The sequence below is a fragment of the Salvelinus fontinalis genome, chromosome 10 (assembly GCF_029448725.1).
Source record: "Salvelinus fontinalis isolate EN_2023a chromosome 10, ASM2944872v1, whole genome shotgun sequence".
In the NCBI taxonomy this organism is placed as follows: Eukaryota; Metazoa; Chordata; class Actinopteri; order Salmoniformes; family Salmonidae; genus Salvelinus; species Salvelinus fontinalis.
In genome coordinates, this window is record NC_074674.1 from 42575879 (window position 1) to 42591281 (window position 15403).

The window sequence follows — 15403 nt, forward strand, 5'->3', positions numbered from 1 at the left end:
TGCAAAAATCTAAGAAATAAATTGAGAAACCTGTCCAACCAAAAACATAGAGACCCGGAAAACCTGAGTCTACGCCTTCACTATGGTGAATCACTAAAACAATACAGAAATACACTACGGAAAAAAAAGGAACAGCACGTCAGAAATCAGCTCAATGTAATTGAAGAATCCATAGACTCTAACCAATTCTGGGAAAATTGGAAAACACTAAACAAACAACAACACGAAGAATTATCTATCCAAAATGGAGATGTATGGGTAAACCACTTCTCCAATCTTTTTGGCTCTATAACAAAGAATAAAGAGCAAAAACATATACATGATCAAATACAAATCCTAGAATCAACTATTAAAGACTACCAGAACCCACTGGATTCTCCAATTACCTTGAATGAGTTACAGGACAAAATAAAAACCCTCCAACCCAAAAAGGCCTGTGGTGTTGATGGTATCCTTAATGAAATGATCAAATATACAGACAACAAATTCCAATTGGCTATATTAAAACTCTTTAACATCGTCCTTAGCTCTGGCATCTTCCCCAATATTTGGAACCAAGGACTGATCACCCCAATCCACAAAAGTGGAGACAAATTTGACCCCAATAACTACCGTGGAATATGCGTCAACAGTAACCTTGGGAAAATACTCTGCATTATCATTAACAGCAGACTCGTACATTTCCTCAATGAAAACAATGTACTGAGCTAATGTCAAATTGGCTTTTTACCAAATTACCGTACAACAGACCATGTATTCACCCTACACACCCTAATTGACAACCAAACAAACCAAAACAAAGGCAAAGTCTTCTCATGCTTTGTTGATTTCAAAAAAACCTTTGACTCAATTTGGCATGAGGGTCTGCTATACAAATTGATGGAAAGTGGTGTTGGGGGTAAAACATACGACATCATAAAATCCATGTACACAAACAACAAGTGTGCGGTTAAAATTGGCAAAAAACACACACATTTCTTCACACAGGGTCGTGGGGTGAGACAGGGATGCAGCTTAAGCCCCACCCTCTTCAACATATATATCAACGAATTGGCGCGGGCACTAGAACAGTCTGCAGCACCCGGTCTCACCCTACTAGAATCCGAAGTCAAATGTCTACTGTTTGCTGATGATCTGGTGCTTCTGTCAACCAACCAAGGAGGGCCTACAGCAGCACCTAGATCTTCTGCACAGATTCTGTCAGACCTGGGCCCTGACAGTAAATCTCAGTAAGACCAAAATAATGGTGTTCCAAAAAAGGTCCAGTCGCCAGGACCACAAATTCCATCTAGACAGCGTTGCCCTAGAGCACACAAAAAACTATACATACCTCGGCCTAAACATCAGCACCACAGGTAGCTTCCACAGAGCTGTGAACGATCTGAGAGACAAGGCAAGAAGGGCATTCTATGCCATCAAAAGGAACATAAATTTCAACATACCAATTAGGATCTGGCTAAAAATACTTGAATCAGTCATAGAGCCCATTGCCCTTTATGGTTGTGAGGTCTGGGGTCCGCTCACCAACCAAGATTTCACAAAATGGGACAAACACCAAATTGAGACTCTGCATGCAGAATTCGGCAAAAATATCCTCCGTGTACAACGTAGAACACCAAATAATGCATGCAGAGCAGAATTAGGCCGATACCCACTAATTATCAAAATCCAGAAAAGAGCCGTTAAATTCTACAACCACCTAAAAGGAAGCGATTCCCAAACCTTCCATAACAAAGCCATCACCTACAGAGAGATGAACCTGGAGAAGAGTCCCCTAAGCAAGCTGGTCCTAGGGCTCTGTTCACAAACACAAACACACCCCACAGAGCCCCAGGACAACAGCACAATTAGACCCAACCAAATCATGAGAAAACAAAAAGATAATTACTTGACACATTGGAAAGAATTAACAAAAAAACAGAGCAAAGTAGAATGCTATTTGGCCCTAAACAGAGAGTATACAGTGGCAGAATACCTAACCACTGTGACTGACCCAAACTTAAGGAAAGCTTTGACTATGTACAGACTCAGTGAGCATAGCCTTGCTATTGAGAAAGGCCGCCGTAGGCAGACATGGCTCTCAAGAGAAGACAGGCTATGTGCTCACTGCCAACAAAATGAGGTGGAAACTGAGCTGCACTTCCTAACCTCCTGCCCAATGTATGACCATATTAGAGAGACATATTTCCCTCAGATTACACAGATCCACAAAGAATTCGAAAACAAATCCAATTTTGATAAACTCCCATATCTACTGGGTGAAATTCCACAGTGTGCATCACAGCAGCAAGATTTGTGACCTGTTGCCACCAGAAAAGGGCAACCAGTGAAGAACAAACATCATTGTAAATACAACCCATATTTATGTTTATTTATTTTAACTTGTGTGCTTTAACCATTTGTACATTGTTACAACACTGCATATATATAATATGACATTTGTAATGTCTTTATTGTTTTGAAACTTCTGTATGTGTAATGTTTACTGTTCATTTTTATTGTTTATTTGACTTTTGTATATTATCTACCTCACTTGCTTTGGCAATGTTAACACATGTTTCCCATGCCAATAAAGCCCCTTGAATAGAATAGATAGATAGATAGATAGATAGATAGATAGATAGATAGATAGATAGATAGATAGATAGATAGATAGATAGATAGATAGATAAAAACTGAGTCAACCTGAAGTGTGGGTGTCCGTGTGCCTTTGTTCTGGGGGGGGGGCTATGTGAAGTTGGTTACACAAACACCAACTCATTCAGAATGTACGTTTTTATCACCAAGCCATTATAAATCAATTGTCAGCTCAAGCTATCTCTATGTGGATTAAAAACCATGTCCTTGACCAGACACCCAGACTAGCTGCAGGGAGCTAGAGTGGAAACCATGTCCTTGACCAGACACCCAGACTAGCTGCAGGGAGCTAGAGTGGATACCATGTCTTTACAGACACCCAGACTAGCTGCAGGGAACTAGAGTGGAAACCATGTCCTTGACCAGACACCCAGACTAGCTGCAGGGAGCTAGAGTGGATACCATGTCCTTGACCAGACACCCAGACTAGCTGCAGGGAGCTAGAGTGGAAACCATGTCCTTGACCAGACACCCAGACTAGCTGCAGGGAGCTAGAGTGGATACCATGTCTTTACAGAAACCCAGCATTAATAGAACAGAAATGTCTTACTATTTGTTAAGTATATAATTGTTAACTATTAATATTTAATAAATCAGGTGAATACGTAATTTTTCCCAGCGTCTGGTGGAAAGCAGTCTGAACCTGTTTTTCCTCTAGGATTTTTCCTCTTTTTTTATTCTGAAAAACTCCCAATTTCTTAATGATTACAAGCATAGCATAACATGATGCAGCCACCACTATGCGTGAAAATATGGAGCGTGGTACTCAGTAATGTATTGGATTTGCCACAAAGATAACACTTTGTATTCAGGACAATACAGTATTACTTTAGTGCTGTGTTGCAAACAAGATGCATGTTTTCTGGACAGGCTCCCTTCTTTTCACTCTGTCATTTAGGTTAATATTATGGAATAACTACAATGTTTGTTGAACCATCCTCAGTTTTCTCCTGTCAAAGTAATTTCTATTTTACTGTTTTAAAGTCCCCATTAGACTCACGGTGAAATCCCTGAGCGGTTTCCTTCCTCTCCGGCAACTGAGTTAGGAAGGACGCCTGTATGTTTGTAGTGACTGGGTGTATTGATACACCATCCAAAGTGTAATTAATAACTTGCTCAACGGGATATTCAAAATCTGCTTCTTTTTTTTTTTACCAAAAGGTGCCCTTTCTTTGGAGAACATTGGAGAACATTGGAGAACCTTCCTGGTCTTTGTGGTTGAATCTGTGTTTGAAATTCACTGCTCGACTGAGGGACCTTATAGATAATTGTATGTGTGGCGTACAGAGATGAGGTAGTCGTTCAGAAGCTATGTTAAACTCTAGTATTACATAGTACATGCAACTTATTATGTGACTTGTTAAAGCACATTTTTTGCTCCTGAACTTGCCATAAGAAAGGGGTTGTAAACTTATTGAGTCAAGACATTTCAGCGTTTCATTTTTTATTAATTTGTACAAAGTTCTAAAAACATAATTCCACTTTAACATTGTGAGGTATTTTGTGTAGGTCAAAGACATCTAAATGTAATCCATTTAAAAATTTTAGCTGTAAGAATGTGGGTGTGAATACTTTCTGAAGGCACTGTACACACACACACACACACACACACACACACACACACACACACACACACACACACACACACACACACACACACACACACACACACACACACACACACACACACACACACACACACACACACACACACACACACACACACACACACACTATACTAGTGAGGACCTTGACACAGGACCTACAAAGAGAGGATTTCTGAGACTTTTTGATGGAATTGAGAACAAACAGATTCTTAATTTCACCACTAGGTGGCCCCCACCAAAACATAAGGCACACCCACCCACCCCCCCACACACAGTTTTGTATTGCTATCCTAGTGAGGACCAAATCATTAATGACCATCCAATGTCCTGTGAGGCTCAGTTGCTAAATGACTCACTACTGTAAGTCTCTCTGGACAAGAGTGACTGCTAAATGACTCACTACTGTAAGTCTCTCTGGATAAAAGTTTCTACTAAAATCCAATTTTCCCTAAAACTACACCTAAGCCTAAAATATCCAAAATGTTCTTGTTTTACTATCCTTGTGAGGACTTCTGGTACCCAGACAGACAGACAGACAGACAGACAGACAGACAGACAGACAGACAGACAGACAGACCAGACACCTACCTGTAATACCGGAGTGCCGATCATGGAGTTCTCGGGCAGCGTGGTGGAATATGAGACGTTCTGGAAAAGCGGAGGGTTGTCATTAACGTCCAACACGGCGATGTCCACATCGACCTCCGACCTCGCACCAGTCTGCGTGTCCGTAGCCTTCACCGTTAATCGGTAGTATGGCGTGGTCTCGTAGTCTAACGGGTAGCTGACCCGGATCGCACCAGTATCAAAGCCCATGTCAAACTGGAATCAGATTAATAATCATGTGTTTATTGAACCAGGTAAGAATACATTTAGTTTTACAAAACCCACCTGACCAAGAAGGAGCAATGATTCATGCCATTTTGCAGACACTTTTAACCCTAACTTACAGAAGGGTGTACCCCTTCGTCGGTCTGTCCTGGCCCCTTCACCTGTCCTTCTTAGCCCCTGCCCCTGTCCGTCTTAGCCCCTGCCCCTGTCCGTCTTAGCCCCTGCCCCTGTCCTTCTTAGCCCCTGCCCCTGTCCTTCTTAGCCCCTGCCCCTGTCCGTCTTAGCCCCTGCCCCTGTCCGTCTTAGCCCCTGCCCCTGTCCGTCTTAGCCCCTGCCTCTGTCCTTCTTAGCCCCTGCCTCTGTCCTTCTTAGCCCCTGCCTCTGTCCTTCTTAGCCCCTGCCTCTGTCCTTCTTAGCCCCTGCCTCTGTCCGTCTTAGCCCCTTCACCTGTCCGTCTAGCCCCTGCCTCTGTCCGTCTTAGCCCCTGCCTCGGTCCGTCTTAGCCCCTGCCTCGGTCCGTCTTAGCCCCTGCCTCGGTCCGTCTTAGCCCCTGCCTCGGTCCGTCTTAGCCCCTGCCTCTGTCCTTCTTAGCCCCTTCACCGGTCCGTCTTAGCCCCTGCCTCGGTCCGTCTTAGCCCCTGCCTCGGTCCGTCTTAGCCCCTGCCTCTGTCCGTCTTAGCCCCTGCCTCTGTCCGTCTTAGCCCCTTCATCTGTCCGTCTTATCAAGTTATTCATTTCATGGCTTTGGGTGTATTCACGTATATAAATGGTTTGGGTTCTGTTGTCAATATTCAAGTAAGCATTGTATTGTATTGTATTGTATTGGTGTTGTATGGTATGGTATGGTATGGTATGGTATGGTATGGCATGGCATGGCATGGCATGGTATGGTATGGTATGGTATGGTATGGTATGGTATGGTATGGTATGGTATGGTATGATATGGTATGGTATGGTATTGTATTGTATGGTATTGTATGGTATTGTATGGTATTGTATGGTATTGTATGGTATTGTATGGTATTGTATGGTATGGTATTGTATGGTATTGTATGGTATGGTATGGTATTGTATTGTATTGTATGGTATTGTATGGTATTGTATGGTATGGTATGGTATGGTATGGTATTGTATGGTATTGTATGGTATTGTATTGTATGGTATGGTATGGTATGGTATGGTATTGTATTGTATTGTATTGTATGGTATGGTATTGTATGGTATTGTATGGTATTGTATGGTATGGTATGGTATGGTATGGTATTGTATTGTATTGTATGGTATTGTATGGTATTGTATTGTATGGTATGGTATGGTATTGTATTGTATTGTATTGTATGGTATGGTATTGTATGGTATTGTATGGTATGGTATTGTATGGTATTGTATGGTATTGTATGGTATTGTATGGTATGGTATTGTATTGTATTGTATTGTATGGTATGGTATTGTATGGTATTGTATTGTATTGTATGGTATGGTATTGTATGGTATTGTATTGTATGGTATGGTATTGTATGGTATGGTATGGTATGGTATTGTATTGTATTGTATGGTATGGTATTGTATGGTATTGTATTGTATGGTATTGTATTGTATGGTATTGTATTGTATGGTATGGTATGGTATTGTATGGTATGGTATTGTATTGTATGGTATTGTATGGTATTGTATTGTATTGTATTGTATGGTATGGTATTGTATGGTATTGTATGGTATGGTATTGTATTGTATGGTATTGTATGGTATTGTATGGTATTGTATTGTATGGTATGGTATTGTATGGTATGGTATTGTATGGTATGGTATTGTATGGTATTGTATGGTATGGTATGGTATTGTATGGTATTGTATGGTATTGTATGGTATTGTATGGTATGGTATGGTATGGTATGGTATTGTATTGTATGGTATGGTATTGTATGGTATTGTATTGTATGGTATGGTATGGTATTGTATGGTATTGTATTGTATGGTATGGTATTGTATGGTATTGTATTGTATGGTATGGTATGGTATTGTATTGTATTGTATTGTATGGTATGGTATTGTATGGTATTGTATGGTATTGTATGGTATTGTATGGTATTGTATGGTATGGTATTGTATGGTATTGTATTGTATGGTATGGTATTGTATGGTATTGTATTGTATTGTATGGTATTGTATTGTATGGTATTGTATTGTATTGTATTGTATGGTATGGTATGGTATGGTATTGTATGGTATTGTATGGTATTGTATGGTATGGTATTGTATTGTATGGTATGGTATTGTATTGTATGGTATGGTATTGTATGGTATTGTATTGTATTGTATGGTATGGTATGGTATTGTATGGTATTGTATGGTATTGTATGGTATGGTATTGTATGGTATTGTATTGTATGGTATGGTATTGTATGGTATTGTATTGTATGGTATGGTATTGTATGGTATTGTATGGTATTGTATGGTATGGTATTGTATGGTATGGTATGGTATTGTATGGTATTGTATTGTATGGTATTGTATTGTATGGTATGGTATGGTATGGTATTGTATGGTATTGTATGGTATTGTATGGTATGGTATGGTATTGTATGGTATACGGATTACCAGGACGTGTACTCAAAGCATGCGCAGACCAACTGGCAAGTTTCTTCACTGACATTTTCAACCTGTCCCTGACTGAGTCTGTAATACCAACATGTTTCAAGCAGACCACCATAGTCCCTGTGCCCAAGAACACAAAGGCAACCTGCCTAAATGACTACCGTCCCGTAGCACTCAGTCCTGAAGCCATGAAGTGCTTTGAAAGGCTGGTCATGGCTCACAACACCATTATCCCAGAAACCCTGGACCCACTCCAATTTGCATACCGCCCCAACAGATCCACAGATGATGCAATCTCTATTACACTCCACACTGCCCTTTCCCACCTGGACAAGAGGAACATCTACTGTACATATTACCTCAATTACCTCAACTAATCTGTACCCGCGCACATTGACTCTGTACCGTAACACCCTGTATATAGCCTCCACATTGACTCTGTACCGTAACACCCTGTATATAGCCTCCACATTGACTCTGTACCGTAACACCCTGTATATAGCCTCCACATTGACTCTGTACCGTAACACCCTGTATATAGCCTCCACATTGACTCTGTACCGGTACCCCCTGTATATAGCCTCCACATTGACTCTGTACAGGTACCCTGTATATAGCCTCCACATTGACTCTGTACCGGTACCCCCTGTATATAGCCTCCACATTGGCTCTGTACCGTAACACCCTGTATATAGCCTCCACATTGACTCTGTACTGGTACCCCTTGTATATAGCCTCCACATTGACTCTGTACCGGTACCCCCTGTATATAGCCTCCACATTGACTCTGTACCGTAACACCCTGTATGTAGCCTCCATATTGACTCTGTACCGTAACACCCTGTATATAGCCTCCACATTGACTCTGTACCGTAACACCCTGTATATAGCCTCCACATTGACTCTGTACCGGTACCCCCTGTATATAGCCTCCACATTGACTCTGTACCGGTACACCCTGTATATGGCCTCCACATTGACTCTGTACCGTAACACCCTGTATATAGCCTCCCCATTGACTCTGTACCGTAACACCCTGTATATAGCCTCCACATTGACTCTGTACCGGTACCCCCTGTATATAGCCTCCACATTGACTCTGTACCGGTACCCCCTGTATATAGCCTCCACATTGACTCTGTACCGTAACACCCTGTATATAGCCTCCACATTGACTCTGTACCGGTACCCCCTGTATATAGCCTCCACATTGACTCTGTACCGTAACACGCTGTATATAGCCTCCACATTGACTCTGTACCAGTACCCCCTGTATATAGCCTCCACATTGACTCTGTACCAGTACCCCCTGTATATAGCCTCCACATTGACTCTGTACCGTAACACCCTGTATATAGCCTCCACATTGACTCTGTACCGGTACCCCCTGTATATAGCCTCCACATTGACTCTGTACCGTAACACCCTGTATATAGCCTCCACATTGACTCTGTACCGTAACACCCTGTATATAGCCTCCACATTGACTCTGTACTGGTACCCCTTGTATATAGCCTCCACATTGACTCTGTACCGGTACCCCCTGTATATAGCCTCCACATTGACTCTGTACCGTAACACCCTGTATATAGCCTCCATATTGACTCTGTACCGTAACACCCTGTATATAGCCTCCACATTGACTCTGTACCGTAACACCCTGTATATAGCCTCCACATTGACTCTGTACCGGTACCCCCTGTATATAGCCTCCACATTGACTCTGTACCGGTACCCCCTGTATATAGCCTCCACATTGACTCTGTACGGTAACACCCTGTATATAGCCTCCACATTGACTCTGTACCGGTACCCCCTGTATATAGCCTCCACATTGACTCTGTACCGTAACACCCTGTATATAGCCTCCACATTGACTCTGTACCGTAACACCCTGTATATAGTCTCCACATTGACTCTGTACCAGTACCCCCTGTATATAGCCTCCACATTGACTCTGTACCGTAACACCCTGTATATAGCCTCCACATTGACTCTGTACCAGTACCCCCTGTATATAGCCTCCACATTGACTCTGTACCAGTACCCCCTGTATATAGCCTCCACATTGACTCTGTACCGTAACACCCTGTATATAGCCTCCACATTGACTCTGTACCGTAACATCCTGTATATAGCCTCCACATTGACTCTGTACCGGTACCCACTGTATATAGCCTCCACATTGACTCTGTACCGTAATACCCTGTATATAGCCTCCACATTGACTCTGTACCGGTACCCCCTGTATATAGCCTCCACATTGGCTCTGTACCGTAACACCCTGTATATAGCCTCCACATTGACTCTGTACCAGTACCCCCTGTATATAGCCTCCACATTGACTCTGTACCAGTACCCCCTGTATATAGTCTCCACATTGACTCTGTACCGGTACCCTCTGTATATAGCCTCCACATTGACTCTGTACCAGTACCCCCTGTATATAGCCTCCACATTGACTCTGTACCGGTACCCCCTGTATATAGCCTCCACATTGACTCTGTACCAGTACCCCCTGTATATAGCCTCCACATTGACTCTGTACCGGTACCCCCTGTATATAGCCTCCACATTGACTCTGTACCGTAACACCCTGTATATAGCCTCCACATTGACTCTGTACCAGTACCCCCTGTATATAGCCTCCACATTGACTCTGTACTAGTACCCCCTGTATATAGCCTCCACATTGACTCTGTACTAGTACCCCCTGTATATAGCCTCCACATTGACTCTGTACCGGTACCCCCTGTATATAGCCTCCACATTGACTCTGTACCGGTACCCCCTGTATATAGCCTCCACTTTGACTATGTACCGTAACACCCTGTATATAGCCTCCACATTGACTCTGTACCGGTACCCCCTGTATATAGCCTCCACATTGACTCTGTACCGGTACCCCCTGTATATAGCCTCCACATTGACTCTGTACCGTAATACCCTGTATATAGCCTCCACATTGACTCTGTACCGTAACACCCTGTATATAGCCTCCACATTGACTCTGTACCGGTACCCCCTGTATATAGCCTCCACATTGACTCTGTACCGTAACACCCTGTATATAGCCTCCACATTGACTCTGTACCAGTACCCCCTGTATATAGTCTCGTTACTGTAATTTTCATTGTTGCTCCTGAATTATTTGTTATTTTTCCTATTTTTCTTATTTTTTCTTATTTTAGTAAATACGTTCTAAACTCTATTATACATTGTTGGTTCAGGGCTTGTAAGTAACCATTTCACTGTAAGGTCTACACCTGTTGTATTTGGCACATGTGATACATAAAATGTGATTTGATTTATTTTATTGTACGTGTGTGCACTTGTACTACCATTTCCCCTTAATCCCTCTGAGGAGATTTTGGCCGGTCTTCACTTTTAAAAAGGCCACTTTAGGCTCAGGGGTTAAGGGTTAAGGTTAGGGGTTGGGATTAGGAGTTAGGAGTTAGGAGTTAGGGTTAGGAGTTGGGGGTTAGGTTTAGGAATTAGGTTTAGGAGTTGGGGGTTAGGTTTAGGAGTTAGGTTTAGGAGTTAGGAGTTAGGTTTAGGAGTTAGGTTTAGGAGTTAGGAGTTAGGAGTTAGGAGTTAGGAGTTAGGTTTAGGAGTTAGGTTTAGGAGTTAGGGGTTAGGGTTAGGAGTTAGGTTTAGGAGTTAGGTTTAGGAGTTAGGGGTTAGGGTTAGGAGTTAGGTTTAGGAGTTAGGGGTTAGGGTTAGGAGTTAGGTTTAGGAGTTAGGTTTAGGAGTTAGGGGTTAGGTTTAGGAGTTAGGTTTAGGAGTTAGGGTTAGGAGTTAGGTTTAGGAGTTAGGTTTAGGAGTTAGGTTTAGGAGTTAGGTTTAGGAGTTAGGTTTAGGAGTTAGGTTTAGGAGTTGGGGGTTAGGAGTTAGGTTTAGGAGTTAGGTTTAGGAGTTAGGTTTAGGAGTTAGGTTTAGGAGTTAGGTTTAGGAGTTGGGGTTTAGGAGTTGGGGGTTAGGGGTTAGGAGTTAGGTTTAGGAGTTAGGTTTAGGAGTTAGGTTTAGGAGTTAGGTTTAGGAGTTAGGGTTAGGAGTTAGGTTTAGGAGTTAGGTTTAGGAGTTAGGTTTAGGAGTTAGGGGTTAGGAGTTAGGGGTTAGGAGTTAGGTTTAGGAGTTGGGGGTTAGGTTTAGGAGTTCGGTTTAGGAGTTAGGAGTTAGGTTTAGGAGTTAGGATTAGGAGTTAGGATTAGGAGTTAGGATTAGGAGTTAGGATTAGGAGTTAGGAGTTAGGAGTTAGGGGTTAGGTTTAGGGGTTAGGTTTAGGAGTTGGTGGTTAGGGGTTAGGAGTTGGGGGTTAGGTTTAGGAGTTAGGTTTAGGAGTTGGGGGTTAGGGTTAGGAGTTAGGGGTTAGGTTTAGGAGTTGGGGGTTAGGGTTAGGAGTTAGGGGTTAGGGGTTAGAATTAGGAGTTAGGGGTTAGGGGTTAGAGAAAATAGGATATTTAGTGTGAATCAATTGTTAAAATGGTCCTCACAAGTATAGTGCTATATAACTGTGTGTGTGTGTGTGTGTGTGTGTGTGTGTGTGTGTGTGTGTGTGTGTGTGTGTGTGTGTGTGTGTGTGCGTGTGCGTGTGCGCGTGCGCGTTTGTGCGCGTGTGTGTATGTGTGTGTATGTGTGTGTATAACTGTAACCTGTAGTGAAGGGTCTCCCTCCATGACAGTGTATATAACACTCTGTCCCTGGGGGCTGGTAGCGTTGATATACAGGACCGGGGTGGACACGGGGACATCCTCCCTCACTGTGATGCCATAGAAAGGCTTGTCAAACACCGGCATGGCCTTGTTCATGATAGTGACAGGTAGCTCCACCTCACTGGACAGGGAAGGGGAGCCACCATCTTGAGCTACGATGGTGAGTTTGTATTCAGCGTTGGACAGGTCGGCTTCGAGGGAACGCTTGAGGATCAGTTCACCTCTTAGAGGGTCCACCTGGAGAGGAGAGGAGAAGAGAAACTTAATTTTCTCTTTACAGAGAAAGTTGTCATAAATCTGTAGCTGATCTCACACAGTGTCCTCCTGTCTAAAATACATACAGTACCAGTCAAAAGTTTGGGTTTTACATTGTAGAATAATAGTGAAGACACCAAAACTATGAAATAACACATGTGGAATCATGTAGTAACCAAACATTTGTTATATTTGAGCCAACAAGTGCTCAGCATATGTGGGAACTCCTTCAAGACTGTTGGAAAAGCATTCCAGGTGAAGCTGGTTGAGAGAGAATGCCAAGAGTGTGCAAAGCTGTCATCAAGGCAAAGGATGGCTCAACTTTGAAGAATCTAAAATCTAAAATATATTTTGATTTGTTTAACACTTTTTCTGGTTACTATATGATTCCATATGTGTTATTTCATAGTGTTGATGTCTTCACTATTATTCTACAATGTAGCAAATAGTAAAAAATAAACAAAAAACCTTTGAATGAGTAGTCGTGTCTAAACTTTTGACTGGTACTGTATACTAGCAGGAACTATGGGTGGTTGTGAGTACTCGAGAACATAATTCAAAATTTGTATTCTATTACTAATAATCAAATACAAGTACTAGACATTAACCAGTGTCTATTGTTCGGGGTATGTCAAATCCAGTGACAATCCAGACTCATTTGCAGATGTGTATCAGACCAACTAACAATTTGGAACAATCGTAAACTTGCTACTACTTCAGCACTCAAGTAAACAAAAATAATTTACTCGAACATAGATATTGAAAGTACTCAAACACAGATATTCTTTAAAAATGCCCATTGCTGTTATACATTTAAAGGTTTACATATAATGTACATTTAAAGGTTTACATATAATATACATATAAATGTTTATATATAATATACATTTAAAGGTTTACATATAATATACATATAAAGGTTTATATATAATATACATTTAAAGGTTTATATATAATAGACATATTAAGGTTTATATATAATATACATTTAAAGGTTTACATATAATATACATATAAAGGTTTATATATAATATACATTTAAAGGTTTATATATAATAGACATATAAATGTTTATATATAATATACATTTAAAGGTTTATATATAATATACATATAAAGGTTTATATATAATATACATTTAAAGGTTTATATATAATAGACATATAAATGTTTATATATAATATACATTTAAAGGTTTATATATAATATACATATAAAGGTTTCTCCACCTGGAAGTTCCGATGCTCCTCTTTCAGTGTGTAAACGACATCACCGTTGAGCCCAGAGTCTCTGTCTGATGCTGAGACCCTGTACACCACGGAGCCTGGGTCTGACTCCACCTGGTCAACACACACACACACACACACACACACACACTGCTGAGACCCTGTACACCACGGAGCCTGGGTCTGACTCCACCTGGTCAACACACACACACACACACACACACACACACACACACACACACACACACACAGCTGAGACCCTGTACACCACGGAGCCTGGGTCTGACTCCACCTGGTCAACACACACACACACACACACACACACACACACACACACACACACACACACACACACACACACACACACACACACACACACACACACACACACACACACACACACACACACACACACACACACACACACACACACACACACACACACACACACAGCTGAGACCCTGTACACCACGGAGCCTGGGTCTGACTCCACCTGGTCAACACACACACACACACACACACACACACACACACACACACACACACACACACACACACACACACACACACACACACACACACACACACACACACACACACACACACACACACACACACACACACACACACACACACACACACACACACACAGCTGAGACCCTGTACACCACGGAGCCTGGGTCTGACTCCACCTGGTCAACACACACACACACACACACACACACACACACACACACACACACACACACACACACTGCTGAGACCCTGTACACCACGGAGCCTGGGTCTGACTCCACCTGGTCAACACACACACACACACACACACACACACACACACACACACACACACACACACACACACACACACACACACACACACACACACACACACACACACACACACAGCTGAGACCCTGTACACCACGGTGCCTGGTCCACACACCTACCTGGACAGCAGCGTAGTACGGCAAGTCAACAAACTCCGGAGCATTGTCATTCACATCCTCCACCTTTAGGGGGAGACAAACTCCAACTGTTGGTCTCTAATAATAATAATAATGTATATCTAATGTATCTCTCTCTCACTGTCTCTTTCACTCTCTCTCACTCTCTGTCTCTCTGTCTCTGTCTCTCTCTCACTCTATGTCTCTCTCACTCTCTATCTCTCACTCTCTATCTCTCACTCTCTATCTCTCACTCTCTATCTCTCACTCTCTATCTCTCACTCTGCCTCTCACCTTCTCTCACTCTCTGTCCCTCTCTCACTCTGTCTCTCACTCTCTGTCTCTCTCTCACTCTCTGTCTCTCTCTCACTCTCTGTCTCTCTCTCACTCTCTGTCACTCTCACGCTCTCTCACTCTCTCTCTCTCTCTCTCTCACGCTCTCTCACTCTCTCTCTGTCTCTCTCTCACTCTGTCTCTGTCTCTCTCACGCTGTCTCTCTCTTTCTCTCTCACTCCTTCTCTCTCACTCTTTCTCCCTCACTCATTCTCTCTCACTCTCTGTCTCTGTCTCTAAAAATAACTAAATATTTCCCTCTC

At 42.3% G+C, this 15403-nt stretch overlaps 1 protein-coding gene across 1 annotated transcript in view; it reads right to left on the bottom strand.

The window, feature by feature from the left end:
* Nucleotides 1-15403, bottom strand: part of LOC129863295 (protocadherin Fat 3-like) — a 54998-nt gene that overhangs the window by 18594 nt on the left and 21001 nt on the right. The window contains exons 11-14 of the mRNA XM_055935183.1: nt 14811-14873; nt 13867-13977; nt 12323-12619; nt 4833-5066 (exon numbers count right to left, since the gene is read on the bottom strand). Coding sequence (XP_055791158.1) covers nt 4833-5066; nt 12323-12619; nt 13867-13977; nt 14811-14873 — 705 coding nt within the window. The remainder of the gene's footprint in view (nt 1-4832; nt 5067-12322; nt 12620-13866; nt 13978-14810; nt 14874-15403) is intronic.